The 14,829-nt window shown below is 47.3% G+C and overlaps 1 protein-coding gene across 5 annotated transcripts in view; it reads right to left on the bottom strand.

Annotated features, from left to right (window-relative positions):
• The window catches only part of cntn5 (contactin 5), a 162,780-nt gene that overhangs the window by 12,055 nt on the left and 135,896 nt on the right, over nt 1–14,829 (bottom strand). For 4 of the 5 annotated variants that reach the window (XM_076994247.1, XM_076994274.1, XM_076994256.1 and 1 more), the window contains 5 exons: nt 12,715–12,859; nt 7,110–7,237; nt 5,862–6,037; nt 3,678–3,798; nt 1,964–2,122 (listed from right to left, as the gene is read on the bottom strand). In XM_076994247.1, coding sequence (XP_076850362.1) covers nt 1,964–2,122; nt 3,678–3,798; nt 5,862–6,037; nt 7,110–7,237; nt 12,715–12,859 — 729 coding nt within the window. The remainder of the gene's footprint in view (nt 1–1,963; nt 2,123–3,677; nt 3,799–5,861; nt 6,038–7,109; nt 7,238–12,714; nt 12,860–14,829) is intronic. The other variant, XM_076994267.1, reaches the window with a different exon arrangement.

Raw genomic sequence — 14,829 nt, 5'->3', positions numbered from 1 at the left:
ATTTCGTGGTTTTGACTTTATTTTTGGTTTTTTTTTTTGGCAAGAAAAAAAGAAATTCTTTTGGTGGGATCATTGTCATTCTTTATTCATTAGTGTCATTTTTTTTCTTTGTCTATGTTTCAGTACTTGTTTTGATGCCAATCAATTAGTTTGAATGCAGTTTTGGTCTGGTTGGATAACTTTCCGTAAAAATAAATCTGAACTTATTTTTGATCCATCAGTGTGACATCAATGCGTTGGAATACAACTGTATATTTCGCATAAATACACAGCGATACAATAATATATTTCAAAGTTAGCTTTCGCTAAATCTAAAAGAACAGCTGGCTAACCTTTGATCTCCTGAAGCCACAAAGCTTTTGAGTTCAAACTCATGGCCATATTGGTTTTGAGTGAGAAACAAAAGAACTTGACAAATGTAACTTCTGCTTCCTAAACGCTCCGTTATCTGCGCTACGTGATCTGCGCTACGTGATCTGTGCTTTGTTTCTGCTATCTATTAAGCTATGGAGAAAAAAACAATGTGTGAAAACACAATTTTGTTAGTATTTCTGAAACAGTAAAGCTAAGGGTGCTGGAACACGTGACGGATAATGTAGACGTCTCTCAGCACACAGCGCCCAGGGCACCAAATCCCTGCTTTTCTCTCAGAGTGTTTCTCTCAAGCCTGTTTGATTAAAGAAGGTTTCAACACGGGAACAGTACAACTGCTGCCAAAGCATATGAAATATATAGTACAATATGTAGTACAATACTTGCGCACACACACACACACACACACACACACACACACACACACACACACACACACACACACACACACACACACACACTTTCTCATTCTGTCTTCTAACTGTAAAAGGAAGACATGGATTCTGTCGTTGGGACCTGCCCTTTAGCGTTAGGCTGTTCTGTCAGTCTTCGTGGTTTTCAAACACGAGCAGACAGCAATGATGGCAATGGAAGCAAGTGACGACAAAGCCTCCTGTACACTGATCTCAGTTCAGTACTGAGCGGTCACCACTGGTCTCACCCTGCACTGATCTCAGTTCAGTACTGAGCGGTCACCACTGGTCTCACCCTGCACTGATCTCAGTTCAGTACTGAGCGGTCACCACTGGTCTCACCCTGCACTGATCTCAGTTCAGTACTGAGCGGTCACCACTGGTCTCACCCTGCACTGATCTCAGTTCAGTACTTCCCACAGCTTTACCACACCGAGAGGAATAAAGTCCCTTCAAAAGCCAGCATCTTCTGACATTAGAGAGTAATTACACAAGGATTTACCAGCAAGGTACACAAAATAAAGTAATTTCATTCCTGACAGACTGACGGAAAACACTCTGAAGGAGTCGGTTACATTATCTCCCAAAGTGCTGAAAAAAAGGGCCTTGTAATTTCAGAAGTGCAGGAGGTTAATTTAGTAATAACCCGCAAGTTAATTTGGCATATGATTTAAGCCAATGACATTTACTCGAAGCACAACAGACGTTTAATAGAGGGCCATGGAGTGCTGGCAGAACACCCATGAAGGCTGGAGCACGGCAGCAGCCGGTCTGGGATCACCACCACCGTGAGTGATGGCGTGGGGTAAGCTTTTCCCCGCCACGTGAAAGGGTCCAGTGGAGGGGTCAGGATCCATTAGGGGAGGTGTGCCTGCCTGTGGCGGGAACAACACTTTGTTCAGTGCATTATGAATTCAGCTCCTTTATAACTGCGACCCAGGGAGGAGAGAGGTCGAGAGGGTCATGGAATGTGCCGGAACTGTCATCTTAGATGAGGCAAACGCACACACATACACACTCATGCATACGCATAAACACACAAGCATACAAACACCACAAACACACACACATACACATATGCACACACCCATGCACACACATGCGAACACATACACCCACATGCATGTACACATGCGCACACACTCACTAGTTGACATGTTTTGCAGTGGATTGATTACCTGTTTTGACAGTCTGCCAGCCCAGGGAAAAGGGAGTTCGAGCCTGCACATTATACGTGCTGACGGGACTGTGGTTGTCCACCCCGTGGCTCCAGGACAGTGTCGCTGTTGTGTCTGTGATCTCCTCCACAATCACCACTCCAGGAGGTCCTGGGGGGCCTGGAGACAAACACCATCATGGAGGTGACGCCACTGAGCCGACCTTCAGCCCCACGGGCAGGCGATCGCGGCGCGTTGCTGCTTCCATTACCGCGGCGCTACGATGGCGACCGGCTGGGAAGGCGGCGTGCAAACACGTGAGGCACAACAAGCTTTTCTTAATTCAACTCCCGGCCGTAATTTCGCCACAGACAAACAAGCAAGCTCAACAATCCTAGCGTGACTACAGTGGGATTAAGAGTGGCACAGATCCTTTACCAGAAGCTCCCTGCTGGTCAAGAATGACTAAAGCTCTTTCTGTGCACTTGTTCTCTCTTTCCATCTCTCTCCATCTCCCTCGCTCTCTCGCTCAGGCACAAAGCCAGTTAGCCAGGACTGTACGGTGGCCTCTTATTCCATCTGCGATTGGCAAGCATACGTTTACCTCAGCCTTCAGATGTGAATGGAATCCGCGGAATTGGCAGCCGAAGGCAGCTGACGAGGAGGAAGCCACAGGCGAGAGGCTGGCAGCTGCTGCCCCCGCGGGACTGGCTGTCCCTGCAAGACGGGCTATTCCACAGGACTGCCTTCTATGTGGGATCAGCTGCCTCTGCAGGACTGGCTGCCCTTTGCAGGACCCACTCTCCCGCGGGACCTGCTGCCCCACAGCCATAGGACGTTTGCATCAAAAGGTTCCACCAGAACACACATTTGCATGCAAGCGGCATTAACATTAACAGCCCGGCGTGTCTCCATGGAGGTGGCGGCACGCAGTTTCTGTTTCAAGCCTGGATGGGAGGTGAGCTTTTCCTGTCTGAATCTTCGCAAAAGATTCTTTTGCCAAGAATGCAACTTGGGCTTATTTTCGCTGAGAATAACATAAAAAGTGCTTCTGGCATGGTGCAGCGCTTTATGGGTCTTTTGTGTGCACCACAGGGGGCAGCACACCTGCTTTTGTCTTGCGGTGCGACTGGAAAATATTTGCAGGGAGCAGAAATGACACCAATCCTCTCTTCCACTTTCTGGAGTGGGAGGGAGGGTGGTGTTGTGCTGCAGATGCCTGTGCACCATTACAGCGGCGTCACAATGGCGCACGCGCAATTCCTATCCTGTCTATTAGTCGCGATAGCACCACCAAACATCCACAGCCGTGGGACACAACACCTTCCGCGCTCATCTGCCTGTGAAGGTCGCTAATTAACAAAGTTAATTAAGTAAATGAAACGAGAGGCTGACAAAACAAAAAGTTTTGATACCCGAACAATTAGCGTCTAACCTCGGCTCTCTTGAAGATGCAGTGACAGCGAGAATGCTATAATCATTCCTGTCTCTGTTGGAGGACTGACACTGATGAACCTGCTGTGTTCTCCTACACACTTCAGGGAAGGAGTCGAGTGAGCTGGTTGTTATTGTTCGTTACTAATTGCGGTGTGCCAGCTGTGAGAGACTCTGGGGTCACTCTGGGGTCATGCTGGGGTCAGTGTGCCATTCCAGGCTGCTTAGCTCCTTCATAAGTGTGGCTTACAGATCGCGGATGCTCTGTTGGGGGCGGAATCGGGCGGAGGTGAGCTCTCACCTCTCACGAGCAGTTCGGCCTCGGCGAACACGGTGTCTGCGCTGGTCTGAACCCGGCAGCCGTATTTCCCGGCATGCTTTAGGAGAATGTTTCTGATCATCAGGTCTGCAGTGGAGGCCTGCTGAATAAAGAGTGTGGGGGAGTGAAGAAAATAACACACACACACACGCACGCACAAACAGAGAAACAGAACTCCTGTGAGTGGATGACACCTGAGAAATGCAGTGGCTTTAGTCCCTGCAGTAGTTTAAAAGATCCTCCATCAGTTTGAGAGTAGGCAGACGATTACTCTCCCTCATCTCTCGTGTGGAAGCAAGACATGTCCGCACCGAGTCATGGTGCCATTTAAGACACACAGGTAGCTGTCTAGCACAGGGCCTGATTAAAATGACATAAATTTCATGCATCAGAACACTAGGCCCAAATCTAATGTCTTCTTCACACTGCTGCTAGCACTAGCAGCCTCCCTTTCCTTCTCACTTTCACGATTTGTGAGTGGTGGAGCAGGCGCGAACCCCGACACTGAGCCGTATCTCCGGGTTCACCCTCTGCGCTTCTTCTTTTCTGCCTGACAGGCGTTCTGCGCGTTTCGCCAGGCGGGTGTTCTGCATGCTCCGACTGCGTAGAGCCCATGGTGCAGGCAGGCACGCCGGCATTACGGGTGTATGTTAAGAAATAAGGAAAACCCCCACATCCCCAAGGCTTAGTTCGAATCTAATATTACATTAAAAAGGTCTGAATGATTAAACGTATTGCATTTGCATATTCATGAAGTTTTGCTGACAAGAAATGAGTCAAAGGCTAAAAATCAATGAGAAAGAAACGATTGAAAGTAAGATATAACTCATATAATTCAAGCCCACTGCTACCACCCAACAACTATTGACCAGTTAGTCCTCCTGCAATTGAATGGCTGTCCGTCAGTGGAACGCAATCAATGCTGCTGGAGCTTAATGTGATCTCCAAACGCCAGACCGCTCACCATCTTCAACGCCCAGGAACCCAATTTGAGGGCAGGGAAGGCATCTCGCCGGCTCAGACACCATAAGTGTGGCTGTTAGCGAGGGCGGCCGTATTAATGCAGAAGACGAGCCTGCCTTTGACCACGATCTGATGTGGTGCGAGATTGGAGGAGGCGAGTGGCTTTGAACTCAATCGTATCGGCCTCTGGCTGCTGCTGAGAAACATCGCGTCCTGAAGCGAACGCTGATGAGTTTGTGGCTCACAGTGAGAGATGTGACGAGCCCACGTCAGCCCCCTTGTGATCGTTCGTGCAATCCTGGGTCCTCCCAAAGTGGGAGGATGGGGGGTTGTGGTGGTGGAGAGAAATGGTGGTTGAGAATCGATGCAGTAAAACTGGGTTGATAGATTTTCATGGCAGTCAGGACTATTCAGACAGCTACAAAACCTTCTAAAATATGGGAGATGGTCATCAATAAAATATCGCTGGCCAAAAGTTAAGTATCTTTTAAAGATTTTAGCTATAAGGCTGTGTGTGTTTGATTTGAAAGTAGGTGCAATGATAACAGGTCAAATGTAATGTCACTAATATATAATTTAATCTATATTGCAAAGAAAATATCAGGAAAGAACAACTAGAAGAAATACACAAACCAGGTTTAATATATATTCAAGAGCTGAACACCTGTTACTATGTGTCGGTTGGTATGCGCCATCCAAACACATTAAGGGCTATCTGTCACACCTGTGAGGTGTGGTCATGATGGTGTGATTCCCACCAGGTCATTCGTCATGGTGACACGCCGACCCTGCTGACCTTTCAGCCCATTGATCCCCACTCGAGTTCAGGCAGGATTTGGCAGGGTGTGCCGTGCCTGAACTAGGGAAGCTAAGGGGTGACCAGGCCCAGGCAAGTAAAGATGCGGAGGGGGATCAAGACATTTACCATCGAGGGCACGATGGTATTTGCCGTTGCAGAAAAACAGTGTCACCCAACAACTGCGTTATAGGCTACTTAAGGCGTTCCTCCACTAAAAGGCACTTTGGGAAGCCTTAACTTGATAAGCCAGTTGGCTTAATTTGTGTGTATGCCGATGTCAATGGAGAATTGTCTGTACGGTGTAGGCGTAGGCTTAAACTGGGTCTAAGAAACCAAACTCAAGAGTAATGTGTGTCCAAGCGGACACCCCCGTTCACTCAGAGTGGGGAGAAAGAGCTCCTTACTGTCTGGATGTACTCGAAGTGGCCGCCGTCTTGCTGGGCGTTGAGCGGCTGGCTGTTGAGGAGCCACTGGAAGGAGACATCGAGCGAGGGGTCATGGGAGGCCTTGCAACTGAGCACCACGCTCTCCCCCACCGTCACCTCCACCCGTCGAGGGATCAGCTCCACCCTCATGGCATCTGCAAGGACAAGACTGTCACACTGTCACCTGTGAACGGGGAGGGGGCAGCGGCCGCACGTGGGGGCGAGAGTAGTGCCCTGTCTGGGGCGCCTGTAGAAGCCCTGAGCGTTTGATGGAGGGGAGCTCTGACTTCCTGAGCTGTGGATGCACCGACTCAGCCGTGCTGTGGGGCTGACTGCACTTCTGAGCAGTTCTGCCCCCAGCCCCCACCCCGTGTGAAGCTGATAAGCATCGTGTTGTTGTAGAGTGGCATAATTCTGTTATGGGAGCAACAAATCTGACAACCAAGAGAAATAGTTACACAGACCTGGAAAATGTAAAGACACAACCATAACTCAATCACAGACACACAACCATAACTCAATCACAGACACACAACCATAACTCAATCACAGACACACAACCATAACTCAAACACAGACACACAACCACAACTCAATCACAGACACACAACCATAACTCAAAAGAGCTCACATCTGCTTTGGCCCCTCCCCCCACTTCCTTTAGGACTCACTCACAGTGCTGCTCGCAATTCAGTGGGAAGGAAGTTAGGCCTCCTACTTTATTTAATATGTAAAGAATAGGGAAAATGGCAAATCTGGTATAATCACAGTTCTTGCTGACAGATCACATTAAGGCATCCACTGAAAGCTCTTCTTCTGACACTCATCGACAGCAAAGGAGGCTTCGTACAGAGTAACAAGAGCAGATTTTAAATGAGAGAGATTTTATTATGTCAGATATTGACTACGGGAAGCATCTCCCTCTACTAAGGAAGAGAGATATCTCACTGTGTTCCACCACGGGCACATGTAGCAGGGCAAGGTTTCTTTGTTAACTACCACAGCTGCATTTCAAACCCATAACCCCTGCTAACGTGTCTTGCCATCAACCTACAGCACTTCCCTGCGTCCTGACACAAGCGCTAAAGAGTTTGCCTTCTCTGGGCTGAAAACCACGGTGGGTGGGGGTGTGGGTGGGGGGAGGGAGGTGACATCACACTCTATACGCCGCAGGGAATGTGAATACCAGCTGGTGTGTGTGCGTGTGTGTACGGTGGAAGCACTTACCTTTCACCAGCAGCACGGTCGTCAGCTCAGCCGATCCAAACTGGTTCTCGGCCCGGCATACGTAGTTGCCCTCATCGGCACGGCTTGAGTTGGAGATCCGAAGCGTGTTGTTTTTGAGCACAGAGATTCTGTACCAAAAGAAAGATGAAAATGCTAATCTGTTCTTTTTGATAACATACTGAATGGAAAATAAACACAACTCATTTTTAAAAGTAGTGCCATAAACTATTCTCAGATTTCACTTTCAGGGTAGTTACATCTAGCTATAAAAGGTTTTAAGGTTTGGAAACATGACAAAACAGTAACAAAGCACTCAGCTGTAATGAAGATCTCACTGTTGTAGGAACAGGTCAATTTTATTTATGAAATAATCAACATTCAACATATAAAACTACAATTGAGTGTCAAATGTTAATAGCACACAGTTACAATCAGCAGTCTGAATGCTAAACGAAAGGCTGTTAGCCTAATGAATTCTGCTCATAAGTTTAGCAATACTCCTTCATTTAGTGGAGTGATTTACAGATAACACTGTCAATATCCTCTTTTAACAACATTAAAGAACAGATAATAATCTGTCAATGAGGATTAGTATAGATGCCCATCTACAGAGATAATCTAAAGAATTCATTAACACTAAGGCAATTTTTCAAGTGTAGCCTTGGTTAAAAATAATAACAACATTCTAAGAAATTCTAAGAACTGGGTAAAATTCTCTCTCTCTCCCTCACACACACACGCAAACAAGCATATGTCTGATTCTTCACTGTGAAGGAGAATCTTAGTGACGGGGCCTTATCCACACAGAGTGACAAGTGGAGAGGATAAATGGACTATAATACAGATCTGATGTTTATCTTATCACAGTGTTCTCAGGCTGTGTTTCACAGAGCACCGCAGCTCTGTGCTGAGATAACAAATTAGCTTCAGAGACAAGATACGCCACCTCATGTCTACAGCCCTAGGAAACGCCGTCCCAGTGAAACCTGTTTGGCGTTAAAAAGCAACGGTACCTCACTGTTCTACCTAACCCAGTCACCTGAGCACTCTGCATCTGACAGGCCACCAACACTCTCCATGAACTTCACACATCAAACGAGTCCCTCAACGCAGCTGAGGACAATGGCAGCTCCTCGTAACAGATCCCCAGAAAGACCCCATTGTCCCTGAATCTGACACCCGTGTGTCCAGAACATAGCTCCAGGCTCGGCTGCAGTCAGTGCAGCAGACTTCTAAATCCCCCCTGCTGGTGACTGCCCATGTTTTCACTCCACACACACTCATTGTTTCCTCTCATTTGTTCTTTGGTGTAGGTGTGTGGATGAATATTTACAGAGCAATCATTTAATTAAAATTCAATTTCAGCCCAATCCAGGCAGTCGGACCGAGAGGGAACACGCGAGTCTCTTTTCTGACTTATTAATTTGTCTTATGTCGTTTGGTTTGCATATTTACAGCATATAAAAGCTTCTTCATTCCTCACCCTGGAGGAGTCAAGGAAGAGCAGACAGAAACTCCCAAAGCCATGACAAAGTCTAACCCATACATGGCAAATTCATAAGCAGATCAGTCAGGGGCTGCTAGGAGTGAGAGAGAGAAACGAGAAATATCAAGGGGATAGAGAAAAACAGAAGAATAGAGGGAAAGAAAGAAAAGAGGGAGACAGAGAGGGAGGGAGAGAGATAGAGATAGAGAGGGAGAGCATTCGACAAGGACAATGGCCTAGGAAGAAGGACATGGAGACGGCCGGTGGGTATAAGCAATATGCAAATCAGCTTTCCTGGCGACAGAAGCATCTCTTAACCGTCTCAGAGCCACCAAAAATATCTTTCAGAACATTTCATATAAAGGCCTTATTTTAACGACCCACTCGTGAAAAATGTCATGGGAAAACAGGATACACCCCGATGCAGGAAATACAAGACTGATACGCACACACAAAAAACCCGTCATCTACAGACAAAACAATGAAAGCTTGTTTACAAAGCAAAGTTGTTTTTTTTTCTCCTTGCCCACTTCCACTGTTTCTTTTGTTTGTGTTTTACAGGGATGGCTGGCGGATGGAGTCGGTGCTTCATACTTTTAAACCAACGGGATTAGTGCTTCACAAAAGCCTTGAACATTAGCGGAAATCTATGTTAATTACAGACCTTCATTAAGTCTGCACAGCTGTCAATGGAAGATAAACACGGGGCACATTCGATTGGCCTTTCACTCGTCCCTTGACTCTACGGCTCACGGTGGGCAGAGAGCCGCTAACGTCGGGCGGCACCGCGGCGCCTCCCGTGCGAGGACTTCCTGATGTTAGCGGTTCTTTTAATCAGAAACAGGTACATTTGCGAGGCGCCGAAATAAAAGAGCCAAAGAACGCAAACGTCCGGTTCTGGATGCGGTATGTTCATAGGAGCAAAATAATGGGACATTGGTTAACGTTTCCTGGCAGGCCGGAACAACGGAAAACGTTCCCGTTTGCCCTCGCTATTCAGCCACGGCGGAAAATACAACAAACCGCAAAGAAAGAAGAAGCCCCTGACAATTTTGCGGCGCGATTTATCAGATCACGTAGGCTTCGAGTCCATTCATCACCTTGTTACCTAAGGAACACGCCGTGTGTGAGACACACAAAACCCGCCATCCATCAGAGGGCCCCGAGTCACTATCTCTAAACAATCTATCACATGCCAGCCACGCTCATTCCAGACGTGATGTGTACAGACTTATAAATGATTATAAATGATACGGGCTTGCAGCTGACAAACCACAGCGCTGACCTCGGGACCACTTTGAGCAGATTTCACAGTATCCCTTACAGGAGTCTGCGTGTAGCCACTGGAAGGGCAAATTGCGTCTGAATACAGACTGCAACATTACGGCTGAATTATTGATTTTAGGGAATGGAACTATGGCTTGATAAGCACTAGTAAGTGGAGAAGGTGTCAAGGTGAGGACTGGTTTTGTGCTGTGTGCGAACCTTTTTAGCACACCCCTGTGGTCTGAGTAGAGTTGGAGGTGTGTGTGTGTGTGTTTGTGAGTACTGTCCTCGACTTGTTGGGCTAGCAATGCCATTTTGCAGGACCATTTTAAAAGCATGCAAGTCCCAGTGGCTATTTCTCAGAATAAATTGCCTGCTTTGCAACACCTTTACTGTCAGCAGAAAAGGCCGGTAAATAATTTCAGTATGTCCACTTGCAGGCATGCAAGGCCCATGATAAATATGTTGAGGGTCAGGGACTAAGAGTGTGTAGCACCTGTTAGTTAAGGGATGTGTGTGTGTGTGTGTGTGTGTGTTTTTTTTTACAGATGAAGAAGGCAGAATCCACATGTCTTGTGGAGGGCAAATGTTTTGAGAACCAACTCTTTCACCCTGTAGGTCACACTAGTGGAGGTTAAATCTTCTCTCTGAATTTACATATAATTACAAAGATCAAGGTAATCTTGCATGCAGATAAGGATGCCCATTAGTGTAACATTATGCACTTAAAATGTCAGGTAGTCAGGAGGACAAGATTAAAGAGTAAGAGATTACACAAATTACAGTCTTTTCAGAAGTATGCATATCATGAAGCGTTTGCACTTTCATTACTAACATCTCATTAGCACAGACTCAGTGTTCAGAAGCAGTCAAAGTATGAACACAGTACCACATCTCTAAGCACTCTCTCTCCTGCTCTCTGTCTTTGACACACACACACTCTACTGTTTTAGTATCTTTCTGAGAATTTAAATTTTATAGTATATTACGGCTGAAGAAATTTTGCTTTGTATATTTTAATGAAAGAAAAAAAAAACAAACAAACAAGCCCTGGGGGCCAGCACAATGTCTCCATGTTCTCAGGATATTCATGTTTTTGGTGACACTGGTGATAAAAATGTTCACACATACACACACAGCATCCTGGAGCCATACAGCACATTATCACTATAACAGCTCACACAGACAGCCTCATGACATCACTCCAACACCTTCTGTGAGATGCAGAGAGACGTGACAAGAAGTCAGACGGTGGTGGGAATGGCATGGTGTCATGCTGCTCTCTGTCCATACTGCAGAGGACATGGGTCTGTCCATGTCCAGGGCCCCTAACCTTTGCGCCGTCACTCTCCTGCTGGCTGCTGATTGTGACTCCGCCCCCGGCCCAGTCCTCTTCACTACGCATGCTACACGCATGCACAGAGAGTGTCCCAGCTGTCAGGCTGCTCGCTGTGGAATGTTCCGGAATGCGGTCCTCCCAGGCAGCCGGCGGTGGTGGCTAACTCGTTCAGCTTCCCGATTCCACCGCAAACACTTGCTGCGACCGGCAGGCGACGGGGATGACGTGGTAACGGCCGGGTAGAACCCAGGGCGGTCTGCACGGGAGCAGCACTTATGTAGCAGCGACTCCACCTGGACTCCACCTGCACGGCACCTCTGATCACCTCCTCTTCACCAACACATCTGAGCTCTGAGTGACCGTGAAACACCCTCCTGAGTTTCAGACAGGAGGTGCCCTCTGGAGTTCCAGACAGGAAGCACTCAGAAAAGTGAAGTGCACAGTTCGAAGGCAAGAGCCACGGCTTAAAAAGGACTAAATAAAAACATGCTGAACATGGCCAATGACCACAGTTTCACTGACTGGAACACAACATTCTGAAAACAGGACCACAACATGCAGGCAGTTGTCTACTACCCACTTACAGATTCCTATTCTGGGCTTGTGATGTTGCCGTAGGTCTGTAGTGACTACATCTGGTTTTACTCTTGTCGTATGACCCCTGCTCATCCAGGAATTCATTTGGTCCTTTCACTTTCACCATTTCTTTCCCGTGAGCCTGAATCATGTATGAACACTGGCCAACTCCCCCACATGTAAACTCCCCTCAAATGTAAACTCCCCCCACATGTAAACTCCCCTCAAATGTAAACTCCCCCCACATGTAAACTCCCCCACATGTAAACTCCCCTCAAATGTAAACTCCCCCCACATGTAAACTCCCCCCACATGTAAACTCCCCCACATGTAAACTCACCTCAAATGTAAATTCCCCCCACATGTAAACTCCCCTCAAATGTAAACTCGCCCAACATGTAAACTCCCCTCAAATGTAAACTCCCCCCACATGTAAACTCCCCTCAAATGTAAACTCCCCCCACATGTAAACTCCCCTCAAATGTAAACTCCCTCAACATGTAAACTCCATTCAAATGTAAACTCCCCCCACATGTAAAGTCCCCTCAAATGTAAACTCCCCTAAGATGTAAACTCCCCCAGATGTAATCTTCCCTCACATGTAAACTCCCATCACATGTTAACTGGGGCTTTCCCTTAATGCATATTACAAACACATTGTGTTGCACAGTGCATACAAACACGCCCAGGTCACAGACACACTCTGCATGAGCCTGTAATCAGTGGCATGAACACTGATTAAGGACACGTTTGGCGCATATTCATGTCAATTTATGCATATTGATGAGGACATTTAAATGGAAATAAATTAAAGCCCGTGGTCTAGTAGAGCAATGATGTGCCAAGTGAAAGCAAGTGAAGGAAAGATGAAATCCAGTCTGGAAGTGAGGAGATGTGGAGGATGGGTGGAGGAGAGGTGGATGTAGGGCTGATCTTACCTCCTGCTGGCCTGGACTCTCCTGTCCCCTTTCTTCCACGTGACCCTGGGCTTAGGTGAGGCTCGAGGCCGACACTCCAGAGACACCTCCTTGCCCACGGTGGCGATGATGGTCACGGGGCTAGCGCTGAAAACGGGTGCTGACGCTAGCAAAAACAACCAGGATTGATGGTGAGTTTCCAGGATGGGCCAATGGAGAAACACATTCTTACGGATAAATGCAGCACTTTATTACACCACACACTGTGATCTATATCCTGTCTGGCTGAGGGATGCAGTATTGAACTGCACCACAGATATGACGGGCAGGGGGATAAATTAGGGCTCGACTGAGATGTGAGTATATCTGCAGCTTTTTTTCAAGATTTTCATAAAAAGAGATCATTGTTCAATTTCTGCAATTAATCATGCGCTTCTGAATAGCCGGTAATCACAGCCTGTGGATTGAAGCAGAATGAAGTGCCTCCTCCCTGGGTGTGCGGTTTGGAGGTGAGGAGCTCAGCACCGAAGAAAACCTCTCCTACGGCACAGAGAACGATGAGTGGATAGGCGAGGACGTGCGGCTAAATGTTAAGTGCGGCCATAAATAGACATGATGGGCTGGATTTGATGGTGGCAGTGGTTCTGAGGGTGGGGGGGTGGGAGAGATAAGATGTGTGCATACAACACCCTGTAGCAGCCATTTTCAGATTCATGTACTGAATTCAGAAATACCAGTAGACATCAAAGCAGCTTAGGTGCAGTTTGCGCAGGGGAGGCAGTTTTCAAGAGGAGAGGACCCACAAATGCCTGTTGCACTGTGGGTAAAATGTAGGCTCCCAAGCATGATGACCAACATGACAGCGGCTCATAATTAACCACGCCATCGTTGCGCTCAAACATCCAGGAGGTGTAAAAAAAGAAAATTCCAGACAGCATGATAAAAATAATTCAGCCCTCGGTTGACGCGTTTAAAGATAATTACCGTTAAATGTCTCATCTGTCTGCAGGGAGACTCTTCCCTGCCTCGCGCATCACACGAGTCCTGTGTTGTCAGAGCAGATAAAAGGAACCCAAATGTCGGTTATGACCGCCCCACAGACGCAGCTGACCGAGACAGCTCTGGGTCAGCGTGGCTTAGGAAAGCCCGTCGGGGGTACAGCCAAGGACTAATTATTAAGGAATACTCACGACTCTGTGAGGTGGGTGGGTCATGAGGGACATGAGTGTACCCTTTTCTGCACACACATAGCCTAAATGCCTCAAGTCCAGAAAAAAAAAATCCATACAATATCATAATAATACAGGCTTCACTGTTGTATAAGGAATAAATATTCTGTGTGAATAATTGTGGAATATCTACATGCTCATTTGTTAAAGGTGTACATAGCAGATGTGCTCACCCGCCCTGGGATTTCTGGAGCAACCGGCTGTGGTGTGAAGTGTGTCAGTGCTTTGGTTTGGCATGACGGAGGGGGACACCACAGCTGCTGTAGGGTTAGGGTTAAAAACACAGCACCCACACGGGAGAGCGGGGCTAGCCCAGGGACGGGGCGGGGGGGGCGGGGCATCTCCAACGCCTGCCAGCCACCCGTGGTGGCACTCAGTCAAAGGCTGAGCCTCGCGTTACACGGATGACATTACAGATGATGGAATTTCAGACGCTGCTTTAGCTGCAGGGCCTCCCCCCCCCACCTCCTTCTACGCCTGTGTGTAGGCAAAGGCAGAGCTGTCAGATGTGCCTGGTCCCTCATGACATGGTGTGACTGTGTGGGAGTAATCCTGACTCTTCATGCAGTACTCAGTGGCCATGAGTGTGTGTGTGTGTATGTATGTATGTATATGTATATATATATACACATATACATACATATGTAGTGTCTGTGTGTGATCATATTTCTGTGCATGAGCATGTTTCATTGTTTCTGTTTGCTTGTGTATGTGGTCATGTGTGATGTTTGTATACATGTTTATATATATATATATGTGTGTGTGTGTGTGTGTGTGTGTGTGTGTGGAGTTTAATCATGCAAGCTCTTCTGGCTTCTGGCAAGCTCTTCTGGCAAGCTCTTTACGCCTCCACGGGTAAAATTAGGTATTGGCATTACTATGGTTTCCAGTAGCATTGCTAATTTTT

Source organism: Brachyhypopomus gauderio, chromosome 2, assembly GCF_052324685.1.
Source record: "Brachyhypopomus gauderio isolate BG-103 chromosome 2, BGAUD_0.2, whole genome shotgun sequence".
In the NCBI taxonomy this organism is placed as follows: Eukaryota; Metazoa; Chordata; class Actinopteri; order Gymnotiformes; family Hypopomidae; genus Brachyhypopomus; species Brachyhypopomus gauderio.
This window is presented reverse-complemented; position numbering and strand designations above follow the sequence as displayed.